The sequence below is a fragment of the Manis javanica genome, chromosome 7 (assembly GCF_040802235.1).
Source record: "Manis javanica isolate MJ-LG chromosome 7, MJ_LKY, whole genome shotgun sequence".
Lineage (NCBI taxonomy): Eukaryota > Metazoa > Chordata > Mammalia > Pholidota > Manidae > Manis > Manis javanica.
The window spans coordinates 133758730-133773227 of record NC_133162.1 but is presented as its reverse complement, the minus strand read 5'-3'; the positions used below and the strand labels follow the sequence as shown (position 1 = coordinate 133773227).

Below are 14498 nucleotides of genomic sequence, written 5' to 3'. Positions count from 1 at the left end.
GCCCTCACATTCTTTTCTCAGCCTGCCTGCATATGCAGAGGGTGTCAAACAACAGAGGAAATCTTTGAGAGAGTCTTTCATTGGGCTTTTTAAATGTGGAAAAATAGCAGACATGAAAGACAGAGCAGTTGTAAGACAATAACAAAGAGGAAAATCATAAAGAAAGGCTGGTGGCTGAGAGACAAGGCAGGTCAGCCTAAAGAAATCCGTCTGTACTGTCCCAGGAGCTCCTCCTGGTCAGCATTTTTCTTCAAGGAGTCGAGGGAAGCATGAAAGGCGATGTGCAAGCAGTGCGGGGGTGGGAGGGAAAAGTGTTGCATTGCATGCAGTTCAGAAGTTCTGAAAACAGCATGATGAAATCTAACAGGAATAAATGTGCTTTATGTACTAGGCTTACAAATAAGTCATAATTAGAAATAGAAATAAATGAAAATGAAATAAACTTAGGGTAAGGGAGAGGGACTCTGGGAAGAACTCAGATGTTTATCAGATCACACCCATACCACGTGGAAGCTGTTTACAAGGCAGGCAAAGGCAGGCTGCACTGGAAGAAATGCAGTTTTAAGTAAATCTTGTTTTTAGTTCTCTTATATTTTGTACCAGCCAGCCCACATTTGGAACATCACGATAAGGGGAATTCTGAGGAACAAAGGAATATGGAGGGGATTAAAGATACTTTCTGAAGGAGAGAAAGCCTACAGAAAACTTCACATTCTTATATTTTCAATTAGAAGTGGTAGGTTACACTCAGTTTGTTTTCCAGATGGTACTTTTATGAGGAGGATCCCTCTGAGAATGTGATAAAGACATGGGCTGACCCCAACCCCAAGAAAAAAAATCATACACATGGGCATGTTTTCATACAGCTTCGAGAGGTTCTAAACCAGATTAAGAGTTGTAAAGACCCAGGTTTCTGTTTCACGTAAGGAACTCTCTCTCCCTCCACTTCTAAAGCAATACTCCTAATGAAGGAGATTGACAGAAGAATTCCTCTCCTGGGCAGAGGGCGTGGGAGAGGAGTCTGCAGTCCGGAACATGCAGTTCCTCCCAATTCTAGGATTCCCTAGGCTAAAAGGAATGTTTGAGTAATTTCACAGTATTAAGGAAAACATTTAAAACTCTATTTGTGATTGTCATTCACGTTACAATTTTAAATACTAACAATAACCATAACACTATAGTACCTGAAACAGTCAAAACACACACTTGACATATCTCAAAAGGAATTTATTCACTAGATGCACAACTACAACGGCAGTAGGTATATAAATTATGTTTTGTGTTGCAAACAATCCTTCTCCTCACAAGTTGCCTTTCGAGCACCTCGGCTGCGCCAGGGGACAAGGCAGCACAAGTCCCACATTTGTGACCTAAACTTATGCTCTGTATTTGGATACAAGGATTTTTCTACGGGGCTACTTTACATCATCATCATAGGACATACCTATGAATCATCTTTTCAGCAGCATCACGTGATTTTTATAGCCTGGGGCCTATGTTCTGGGTAACTCATGGCTGTCAAAACCTGAAGAGCTTTTTTACACATTAGCTAGAGGGGAGGGGAGGAGGTGCACCTTAAATTTAATTCTACCTTTAAAGGGAAGTAAGTAAATCAGAGTACTCGAGAGTGATGCTTATTTCTTTAAAAGTTAGGTTCCCAGAAATCCTAAGTAGGAAAAGCTTTCTATTATTATTTTAAGAACTATTTCCTGGATTTTGCTCAAATTTCTACTACTTAAATTCTTACCACTAGTTCTGCTAATAATCATGAAAGGGCCCCAATCCTGAAATAATTCTAGAAACGTTATATTAAACTTAACTTCAATATTTCCTACCTACAATCATTTAAAACTATAATGAGTTTTTATACATGCCTGTTGCTGACATTCAGTGCTGCTTCCTGGAAACGATTTTCATAAATAAGTGTCCAAAAAGGCTGTGAGCCTCAAGGAGAAGCTGTGTGTGTGTGTGTGTGTGTGTGTGTGTTTTATTAATTTGTTTGTGGAGTCCCAGTTCTAAGTTTACTCACTTAGAAGCCCCCACTGTATTGTCATTTTTCTCTTGGGGCTGAAAAGCAAGGTACTATTGCATCCCTTCATTTCCTAGCTTTCTCCAATTTCCATTGCTTTCATTTCCCATTCAAATCAATATCTCAAAATGGAAAAATAAAACCTGCCATCAATGGTAGACTTTGAGTCATACAGAGAGAGGGCTCATTTTTTTCTAGTTCAAGTAATAGCCTTTCCAGAAAAGATGAATGACATTAGACCTATTTTCTACAGAAGGGATTGTCGAATTCCATCAACATCTGTCGTGTCTGTTTTCTTAGCTCTCAACAAAATGAAAGAACATCCCGACATTAAGGGGTCATAGAGAATTTTAGGGGTTATTTTTAGGTCATAGCTTCCATCCGGTTTAGCGGTAAATACAGCTGGTGAGGAGAATTGTATAGAATAGTGGTTCTCAAACTCTACTGTGGAGCAGAACCATCAGGAAGGCTTATCAGAACACAGACTGTCAGGCCCCACCTCCGCAGTCTATGACCCAGTAGGCCTAGGGTGGGGCCCAAGAAGCTGTATTTCCAGAAAGTTCCCCAGTGATTGTCCTGCTGACAGTCCAGAGATAACCTCTGTGAACCCCTGGTAGGGGAGGTATGTAACTGGTTTCCATGTCCTATTTCCTTTATCAGCCCGAGCTTTCCTGGCTAGGGTGTTTGAATCCTACTCTAGACTGGACCCCAAATGGCAGACACTTCCTGTGGCTTCAGAGCCACATACTTTTCCAAGCTGTTTCTAGAATCCATCCCCTGCTTTCTTTAAACCTCTTGCTCAGACTTTGGAGTGAAATTCAAAAGGAAATGGCTCGAAAGCCTATCTGGAAAAGGAGACTCTACTGAAAAGAAGACTGACGTACTCACCAGAGAGGAAATATGCACAGTCGTGTGGTGATAAAAACCATGCCAAATACAATAAACAGGAGATCACAAATTTTCTGAAACTTGGCATAATTTGCCATTTTGGCAGCCTATGAAAGGAAGGAATGTAACATATGAATTTAGTTAAACTGATAAATGAAAAGCTTCTTTCAATATGCATGAGTCTCCTATAAGATATAAATTACCAGATGCATAAAACTGCCTGCTACTTTGAAATGTCATGCATCATGCTTCAGTATCTATAAATTACCCGTAAGCTGAATGAAATGCTGCATTAGCCATAAGTAGAACTACTGACTGTCACAGATTTAATAAAATATTCAACAAGCTGAAAAATTCAATTGTATGGCTGATTGCAGGAAAACAGAAAAATAAGAATATTCTTGCATTGTAGATGATATTAGCAAGCTGAAGACACCAAAACAGGAATTTGGCTTAACAGGTCAAAAGAGAAAGTGCTAGATAATTCTTTAAGCCTTTAATGAGTCCCAAAACTAAGGCTACAAATTTACAGCCTTTCTGCATGTCCTCTTCTTTCCTAGAATTACAGGTTTTCCTTAAACAGGCATGGGGAAAATTCTGGGAAGAGAGTTTCTTGGCTGATTCTCATAAGTTTAGAATTGAAGAATGTGTCAAGATCATGTTATTTCAACGAATCCATTTAGGTATAATATTCAAAGTTACATTAATGGGCCATTTTCTAGATGACAGTCACTAATGTTCAAAGTATCTGAGAGAAGTTCTCTAAAAATTTATGATAGTGATTTAAGTGACCACTTTTTATATTATAAATTAGTCTAGGGAAGAACTCACACCCTTTCTCTACCATGTACTTTGTACGGAGGACTCTAAGAATAGGCAAAAACATAATTTTGCTTGATCACTTCTTTTTACAATTTTGCATAGAAGTCACAAGTACCCACACACAGGGTTATAAACTGAAGACGTCCTCTCAATTCGTAACACTGTTTTTCTACTTCTTGGAACATAAATTAGCCACGTTAAACTTGACAGGATTGTCGGCAGCATCCACAGAAGCAATAATTTAATACCTTTAAGTAGACACAAAGCTGTGAGAAAAATGTATTCCTAAAGGGAAATATCTATTAATTGAGTGGAAGCCAGGATCATGGACTTTTAATTTCATGACGACTGAGAGTGTCAGACCACAAATTATATCAAGAAGGAAAAAGAAGTGTCTTCTGCCCCCTCCTGGCTAGGCAAACCGGGTGGTTTTTCTTTTATGTTCAAAACACGGCCATGTTAGGGCTCAGCAGTATTGGATAAAAAAGCATTAAACACCAATTTCTCTGAAATGTCTAGGCCAGAGATCCCACTTCAAAGAGTTGACAGTTGACATATCTCATTATTTGGATATTCCCAGACATTATTTTCTAATGTCAAAGAGACTCCGGGTGATGAAGAACATTCTCTTTCAAGCCAGATGACCGGGATTTTGGATTATTTTTCTTTTCTGGGTAAAAGAGGCAGATGACGAGTCACCCAACATTTTCTGAACCGTGGCTCTGCCAAGCATCATGCCAGCTCTTTCCACAGATGTTAAGGCTCACAGATTACCCAGGATTGATTTCAAAACTGTAAATTGTTGTATAAATTTCCACTTTCAAGCATACTTAGGATTTAACCAAATGTTATCTGATTTTCAGGGGATTACCTTTGCACTACTTATATTTCTCCTTCAAAAATATGCTGAATAGTGTCTACCTTGAATCACTTAAAAATAATAGCTCCAACCTATCATATGACATATCTAGCCCATTAGGATTCTTTGTATGTTTCCTAACCTTATAGAAACCAGAGTTTTTAATATAATGCTGCATATGCTTCAAACCTTATCTAATTGCCTTTATGGTAGATTCAATCTTATGGCATGGGATTTCTGCTTATATTGCAATAACAGGTTACTATCTGAGGGCCCCTCTATCTATTTTCAGTACTAGCCAATGCTTCAAAGAGACAGAACTATGGGACAAGGAACAAAACAATCAGAATACAGATTCTAAGACCTGTTTCTACATGGAATTTGTATTCTAGTAAGTTCATTTTTGGTCAGTTGCATACATTTCTCTTACATACAAAGTGGAAAATCTTATTTAGATAACATTATTTCATAGGGACCATAATTAAAAGAAAATGTCAGATCAAAATTTTCCTGGGGATTTTATCTTTCGAAATATGGTAGAAGCATTTTTCTTTTTCTTTTTTTCTACTTTAACAATTTAATAAGTTATAATGGTTTAGAAAGTAAATCAAAGGGCAACCAATATTTCCTCAGATACTCTTTGTACTTATATGCATAGAAAACATAGTTTTTATATATAATCTGCAATTCATATACACTTTTCACTGTAAAAATACAAGGATACCATGCATATCAGCAATAAAAACTATGACTACTAATTAATTTTATCAAGATGTTCAACTACTTTTAATAACTAAACTGAGTTATATATACTTGCCAGATAAAAACAACAGAAACAAAACCTATCCAAGTAATGATTTTCCTATTGCAAAGCATTCATTTCTTAAGTATGCAATAGTGATAGTTTTCATTATGCTATTAATAAAAAGTGCTAACATGATGAACATTTTCTGTATAAAAACTTATATATTAAAATCTCACTTTTAGCAAGTAGCAAGTTAACCTGAAAACAAACACTGCAACCGTATACTGTCCCCCCCCAGGCCACCCAGCCTAACAGAACTGATGATTCGGGGGATGTCCTGAATTCTAGACTTTGTACTGTTAAAGATGAAAGAGAACTTTTACCTCTAGAAGAGCATCAGCTGAATCATGAAGACAGAGGATCAGGGTCCCTACTCGGGCCATATTGTTGACATATGAAAAGCTAAGCAAGAAGATAGACAGAAGGTGATGCAGGAACATAGCGCCGAAGTCCTTGGAAAAGGAAAACACAGCATGTTAGGGCTCAGCAGTATCACATTCCCATTCAGCTATTCACCCACCCCACCAGTCCTTACAGAGCTCTCCCTAGGTCTCACCCCGGGGACCCTACAGTGAGTCTGACAGAACTACTCCTTCACCATATAGTGGCCGAGACACCAAAAGACCAGGGCCTGTGGAGGTGAGAAGTGCCAGGACCAAGGGTCAATCATAAAGGGTGTTTTGTACCACCTCGAGGAATTTGCAGCTAGGACTGAAATGGCTGCAGGATTTCAAGCAAAGAAAGGCATTCCCTGCACTTGTACTTGAGGAAAATCTTTTGGGCAGCAGTGTGGGTCCAGCTGGACCACTTTCCTGATTCCTTGTGGCTGGGGCTTCTGCATACTTCTGTAACAAGCCCATTGGGATGTTAAGGTAAGAATCCTAGGATGTCAGCTCTTCTGATGGGTCCTATACAAACAAGCCCCGAATTTTTATTTTATTATGGTATCATTAATATACAATCACATGAGCAACATTGTGGTTACCAGATTCCCCCCATTATCAAGTCCCCACCACATACCCCATTACAGTCACTGTCCATCAGCGCAGTAAGATGCTGTAGAGTCACTACTTGTACTAAGCTCTGAATTTTAGCCATTTCCTGGTCTGTGGTCATAGAAAAAAGGGTTTAGCAAAAGTAATAGTAAATTGCTCACCCTCATTTTGGTCAACTTCTTGAGCCACGTGAAAAGATCATCTTTCTCTGATGCTGATTTACCTCCTGACAGTCTGGATGTGTTTGCTGTGACATGGGATTTCCACTGCTCAGAAATATAGTCTCTTTTTCACTGATATTATTACTCTTATTAACCTATATTTCTCCCAGAATAAATTTAAACTTCCCTGAAATTCTCTTAAATGCCAGGACTGGCCTTAATGGTGATCCCCATGAACTCTGGAGGGAAGGACTGCTCTCGTACAGACCGTTCGTGTAGAGACAGACAAGGCAGCCCGGACGACAAGCGCACTATGAGACAGAGAAGCAAGCAAGCGGGCACACGCATACACACCTCTCTTTATTCAGTGGCTGTTGGCATCATATGGTTTGGGGCTTGAGAGTTCAACTTCAGCAGTTTTAAAACATTTAAATAAGGGTCTTTGTTTAGATCTTGGAAGTAAGTCATGATAATCCCTAAGTGATGAAATACTGCTCCTATAATTTCACTGCATAGTTCCTATATTGAAAAAGTTTCCAATTATTGTATTTTAATTTATACTACTTGAACCTACCTATGGATATTTCTACTATTTAAATTCCTCTGATACAGAACTCCTAAAAACGTCTCTTTATGTTTTATAAAATCAAGTTTTAAATGACAATGATGAAATAAAGTTAACTGTGTATGTTTACAAGAAAAAAAACACAACATTCAAACGGTTCTGTATATACTTTGGTGCACATGTCCTGGGGTTATTTTTTTGCCTTGGAAAGTTCCAAACACTTATTGATAACCATACATGTTGACTTATGGCCACAATAAACAATATATTCGTTTCCTAAAGAAGCTCAGATGATTGTAAAAATGAAGTGCAACTATTTCTGCTATTTTGGATTAACCTGGCCTCCAAATTAGCTATGCTGCCCTGATGGTGAATACCACTGTCGGGGCCCTCATCTGTCTTGCATCAGTTCGCTCTGGCTGCCCAGGGCAGAGCTGCAGAACAGAGTCCTGCAAACTTCTGCTGCAGAATGACGGAGCACCAGGCTTCTTCCTCCAGAACAGCGCTGGCAGCTAGTTCTCAGCTCACAGGCAAGTGATGCCCGTGCTCTGAGTTTACTCAGTGATTGTGTACACACTCACTTCCCAGTTTTGCCTACTTCTCCTGATGTTCTCCGATGTTTTTGTAGTGTCTGTAATTTTTCTAAATTATTAAAGTTGGACAAAACCTAAGTGCCTTAAGCATAAAATAAAAATTGCCACTGACATCTTACTATGCTGTTGAACACTGACTTCAATGGGGTATAGAGAGGACTTGATAATATGGGTGAATGTAGGAACCACAATGTTTTTCATGTGAAACCTTCATAAGAGTGTATGTCAGTGATACCTTAATAACAAAAATAAATAAATAAAATTGCCTCTGATAGTTTCTCATTGGAAGATGAAATCTAGTCTAGTCCAGGCTGTTACCAGAAATTTACCAGGTTCAGTTAACTGGAGTACAGTATTCTATCAGACAATAACTACTTCAAAACAGTGGATCAATCAACATGAAACTATCTATCAACTGATATTGTAAACTGTTTCCCAAGTACAATTAAATGAAAACATACAGCACTCAATTCCACAGAGAAGGGAGTTTACATTCTCCCATGCTTAATACCCAGTTTTTAAAGCCTAACCAGCTGAGTATCTAACTAGAACAATACTTCCCACATTTCCTTTTGTTCATCCCTGAATGACTGCTCTCCATTCACTGAAAGAGAAAACGAGTTTTCTCTATTTAGTTTCAAAGTGAATAAATATAAATTGAATAAAACACTTACAGATGATTAGTACCATTTTATAATTAAGTTTCCTACTTTGTATCTGATACAATTTATCCTAATTTATCTGATATAAATGTCAATAAACAACACAAAGCAGTTGGCAAGATAGCAAAACTCCCCTAAAAACAATCAGCTTATTTTGCCAGGCAAGTTTACTTTGTGGAGATGATTTCTGCATATAAACCCCCTGGTCCTGGAAAACACTTATTACTGAGGGACTCAGACTTAAGCCCACGGCAGAAGACCAATTTTCATTATACAGTCATATCTGTATGCATACGCAAAGGCATGAATAATGAATTTTGCCTTTTACATTTCTGCTTTAGAAACATTACACACAGTGAAAGAAACACCTTTAATAAAAGCCACGCCATCATTATTTTATATGTCCCTCACATCTCCTCACCCTGACACATGTCTTTAAGGTGGACACTGAACCTGGTCAAAACAACAGTTTTTAAATAAACTGTCGATTTGGGCATTATTGATGCAGGGTGGGAAGCTCCCATCCTCATGTTTGTTTCGGTTGGAAGGGACTGCTGTGTATGCAGACACAAGCACGGCTGCAGGAACCTGAGCATTTTAGGGTGAGAATGTTTCCCTGCGTTTTGGGTAGCAGCAGTTAGGGAGAGAGATGGTGATTTCTCGTCGGCCTTCAGTCTGAAGACTGATCCTAAAGCCCTTACTCATAACCAGCTGGCCTGGCCACCGGCTTCACTGGTGTCGCCAACCTCCTGCCGCCCAGCTATTCTGGATTCTGGACACATTCACAGCCACCATCAAAGGCTTCTTCTCTGTCTCCTGCCTAATATTCACCCTAACCCCACCCTTACTCCAGTGGCTTCTCCTACATAATTATCAGACACAGAGAAAAACACAATTAGATGTGGTCTTGATTCAAATGCAATTACAATGTGTCTTGAATGAAAGACTTCAAGGAAGAGCCATCCATTTTAATGCCAGGAGCTGGTAAAATAATGCTGCTTTTTACCTAATTACAATTCCAAATGGCATTTAGAGAACTCAAAATAGTCTCTTAGTCTGTTCTGTGCAGCTTCCACATCAGAAACTCCTGGGTGTAAGTAAAATTCCAGCTACCTGGGCCCCGTCCTCAATTGTTAGAATGATAATCGGCATCCTCAGTTCAATTATCCAGGGGAATTTTATGCACAATAAAATATTAGCCCAGAAACACCAAAGAGATGAGCCTCTCATTAAGATGTAAGTCTGATGTCCTATGCAATGGAACTCTCCTTGTAATGATAATGCAGAGAGTCTTTGAAAAAATACTCTATCTTTGGGATGCCCCAGAAATTCATCTTAACACACATGTTTATGAAGGCAGAATTGACTCATTTCTCACTAAAAAAAAAAAGAAACACCACAAAGAATAAGCAACTTGTTCTTTACATTCCCATTTTCTGGATAAAGTAATCATTTTATGCAGCTTCTTTGGGACATAACCTTTGCAACAAATGAAGAAAAACATTGTTGAGCCTTCCCACAAAAGAAAGAAGACCAAGACTTGAAGTGACGGCTGGTTTAGATGTGCATGGATGGTGAAGAACACGAAATACTTCCAAAGTGCAAGGCAAAGAAGAGACCTGAATTTAATTTAATAAAATTAATATAATAAACTTACAGTCTAACTCTGATGAATACAAATCAGACAATTAGCACCAGGTTACCCACATAACAGATTTTCAAATTATCTAAGAAAACAAAAGGGCAGCACCGTAATGTAATGCTGATTTCATTTTACGGCAAGTGTGGCAATAATAAAAATCTATCTTTATTCTTTTTTTTCTTTTTAAGTTTTCTTATCTGAACCTTCAAGCTTCAGATAAATTTGCATGACTTTTGACAGAGTAGCGTGTGCCTTTTCCTAGAGATGAATGACAAACTGCCTTCACAGCTGTTCGCTGGGGATTTTCTTGGGGAGCATGGCTATGGGAGCGCAGGACTTCAGGTGTGTAACTTGGCAATGTGCAGGGATGTGCGGGGCAGGCTGGCCACTCAGGCCCCATCTCCACCCCAGGACATATACACAGATGGAGATAAGGAGGATTTCAGACAAAACCTACATGTACCAAGAATAATCATAGTTTAATACTTTTTCCACTGAGGGAAATATGAAAATTTAATAGATTCTCAACCTTTGGCTATAGTTAAAGTCCCGATTAACAGCAAGAATATATGTATACAAAACCTCTTAGAAAGCAGAGAAACAAGTAAAAAATTATCGAGGTCTTGAGATAATGACTCAAATGAAAGTATATTCAGGGTAATTTACAGAATTCAATTGATTCTGATTTGCCCTATATTAGGCAATTTGAAGAAAATGGTATCTTTTTCTTACCAGGACATGATGTGAAAAGTTCACAAAATGTATGTCGATGTTGACCTTTGGGTATCTGCAATGGCCTGCAGTTTACTTGGCTATTATATTTTCTAACTGGCCTTAAATTTTGGCTCACTATAAAGAGAATTAGTTAAAAGTGCCATTTAAAGAAAGGTATTTCAATTAATGAGACTATTCAAAAACTGTGACTAGAATTCACTTTCACTCTCATGTCTGCACTCGAGGACTCATGCCCTCCAGGGTAAACATTTACCGGAAAATTTGGAAAGGGATGAAAAGGTGTGATTTATTTGGGAAGCGTTTGCTCAGTTATAAAGTAGAGTAGCGGGAATGATTCAATTATACCTTCTCTAAAATTCAATCCATGAATAAAACCTTATTCACACTATATTTAGTCAAATTTATTTCAACATTTTTTTTTCCCCAACAGACTAGATATTTCCCTCTTCAGACTAAATGTATACAGATTTAGGTCCTTGAGGGAGATAACAGTCACACACATCATTCTAAAAACAGTAAGTGACAAGAAATTAATTGGTTAAAATTTACTAGTGGTTAAAACTGTTACTATTAAAATGTTTTAAAAATATATATTGATGTGATTCAAGTATCTCTACTAACCATTCTCAAATCTAATATCCTCGTCATCACCAAGTGTGTACATCCAGGATGCTCTACTTCAAGGCAGAAAAAGGCACACTATGGCTCCCGGGACAAATCTGGCTCTCCATTTGTTTTTGTAAATAAAGTTTTATTGAAACACTGCCAAGTCTATTTGTTTAATTATTGCCTATGGCAGCGTTCCTCTTACAGTGGCAGAGTTGAGTACTTGCAACAGACACTGTATGACCCACAAGTTTGAAATATTTACCACCTGGCTTTTTAAAGTTTGATGACCCCTGCCTTACAGCCAAATCAAAGAATATATTAAAGGAAAATTATTTATCTTATCTTAGATGTGGCAACTGCATAGTCTCATGGCCACCTTTCTTCAGATAAAGAATGTACAAGAGATTTAATTTTCATAGCTATTCTTAAGTAACCCATTAAGTGATGTTCTCAAAATTCGGATAAACTATAAAAAAAGAGTTTTGGCAGGTCTCTCCATCAGAATTTTCATGACAAATTGTAACTACACACATTCAAGATAATTTGAAAATCAAGGCATTTCTTCCTCAGCCTTTAAAACAAGAGCTGTCTGTCTGGATGCTATATTACTTTCTCTACTGTGAGATGTACAATACTTTACAGCTTCTGGGAACATAGATAAATGAAATAAAGAACCACTGTGTAAGCAGTGTTTACCCAATCTTTCTCGTATGAACAAATATGGCACCATTTCAAGATCATGAACTCATAAGCTCACCTACTATGAATTATTTAGTTAATCTTTAATTGATTTTATTACTGTGGAAAAAAAGGACACAGTAACATTTTACTTGTACAATAGAAAACAGTAAGACAGTGCCACCAGTTCCTCCAGTGCGGCTGGCCAGTGCACGGAACATGTTTTCCTACTCCCTGGAGTCCGCCTTCGTGCTTTCCTTTCTTCTCTCCATCAAAAGCATACTCTCCAAATGTCCTGTGCTTTCAAACGAGGTAAAAGTTTTTCTTAATTATATACGTATAGCTTAGCTTTTTTTCTCATTGAACTTTGGGTAGAAATCTCCATCACTAAAAGTTTTGCCACATTCCTGGTGCTTGGAGGCTGTTAAGTACACTGTCTGGGCTCAGTTTAAATTATGCTTGGCTCGAGCACACTAATTTGTACAGTTTTTAAGCCCAGAAGGGTCACTTCTGAGATGTTTAAAATATATGCCACATAACAGTCTTAAGGGTGTACAAGTTAACAGAGTTCCTTCTCCATTTTGGGGGAAATACCCACGCACATTGTTTCATTTAATCCTATGCCATACTGCACCCTTATAAGAAGACTAAGGCATGTATTTTCTTTTATCTTAAAACTAATGGAAGCAGGAAAGAGATGGAGCATAGCAGGCCCCCAAAAGGCAGCTACAGCACACACACAACACACACAGTGGGGGTTAGCTATTCTTTCCAAAAGTTCCTAGAGAGCAAATGCAGGCCCATCTGTAAGTTTCTTGCTAAACTTAATAATCATACCTCTCTCTGTTAGCAATCTTTTACAAGACGTAGTTTTCCTTTCAGGTTAAAGACCAAAAGAGCAACAAGCTGATTTCACCAACTGGGCCCTGGAACTTAACCATGAATGATTTCCTGTAAAAGACTCCGAACACGAGCAGAGCTCTATGGCCAAGGGCTCAGACGTCAAGCCAAACAGCAGCTTAGTTAAGTGGGACATAGAGCTTTGACCCAAGCCAGTTGCTCTGAGCTCCAGCACAATAATATTTATTACCTTTTCTTGGAAAATTAGATGTGCAAGAGAAATACTCATTGTGAACAGGTGCTAAAGGGACAGAATTTTAACAAAAATTAAGCCTTGGGAAATAAAAGATGTTTCAAATAATGTTGAATATCAAGAAAATACCTGCTGTTTTAATCAGATACCTAAATGATTTATTTTTACAAAATGATCAAAAGAGAGGCGGTGTGCTCTGGCACTGTGGGTATGAAAGATTCTCCTCTCATTTTTAAGCTCCAGATTCTATTTGGAAACAGAGCAATTAACAAAATAATGGCAATACCAGGATATTTCTAGAGGGGAAGAGTTTGTGAATATAAAAGCCATTTTAGGAAGACTCATGGACCCATTAAATGATTTCTGAGCTCACTTCAGGTACTGATTCTAACAGTCTGAGGTAGGCATTTGAATCCAATATTTATAAATCCTGGCCCCTATTTTTAAATGGCTCTTCAAGCTCACTGCCATTTAACAGGAGAACTAAACAAACATTTTTATAACCTTTCTGTTGATGACCCTTTGAATAGCCTTGAGATTTGCTTTGCAAACTCTGATGTCATGTTGTCAGGGGTGCCTTCAAACACCTCTGTTCTACAACTAGGAAGCAGGCTGCTTTTAGAGGGTTTAGTGAATAGTTACAATATGGAAGATGGGGAGTGTACCTGACAGCCAGAACATTCCATAAATCCTCACTGATGGCTGAGCACCGATCCAAAGAACAACAGAGCAATGAGAAGGGGACATCAGGAACCTGCGGTTACAGTCAGCCAGAGGTGGTGGAGGGAAGCAAGGGCCACCACTCACTCAGGAGAGACGGTAACGGGAGATAAGGCCTTCCTCACTACAGCCTGTGCTGAGTGACACACAGCTCCGGGAGTGGCCAAATTCCCAGTTTGTGCAAGAGGAGAATTGGCCAGGTACACTAGGATCTCACAAAAGTGCATGACCACCTGAAGGGGGAGGGGTGCCAGGTATCACAACTGAGCTGCTGGTGTTAAGATAAAATGTACAATTGATTTTTAAACATTGACAGTATGTTCAGGCCTGAGATCAACGTCATGAATTTACTGTAAAATAACCCTTTTTAGAGACATATCCTACAAGGATCTAAGATGTATTAAAACCATATAAATGATATACTTCAACCCTCCAAAAAAATCCACTTAGGATAACTTAAGATAATGGTCCTTTGACTTAAATAAATGAAGACTGAGTCCTCCTAGCTCACTGAAAAGACACATTAAATAGCAGGATGAGAAAGCTCAGGCAAGCAGAGGGCACTTGGTGGGTCTTGATGTACCAAGGTCTCCTAGGACTAGGCTCCCACGGGCCAAGGTCGTCTGGCTTTTATCAGTCTCT

The 14498-nt window shown here is 38.6% G+C and overlaps 1 protein-coding gene across 2 annotated transcripts in view; it reads right to left on the bottom strand.

Moving 5' to 3' along the window:
- CERS6 (ceramide synthase 6) overlaps positions 1-14498 on the bottom strand; it is a 277844-nt gene that overhangs the window by 61248 nt on the left and 202098 nt on the right. For both annotated transcript variants that reach the window (XM_036995962.2, XM_036995963.2), the window contains exons 7-8: positions 5727-5855; positions 2918-3024 (exon numbers count right to left, since the gene is read on the bottom strand). In XM_036995962.2, coding sequence (XP_036851857.1) covers positions 2918-3024; positions 5727-5855 — 236 coding nt within the window. The remainder of the gene's footprint in view (positions 1-2917; positions 3025-5726; positions 5856-14498) is intronic.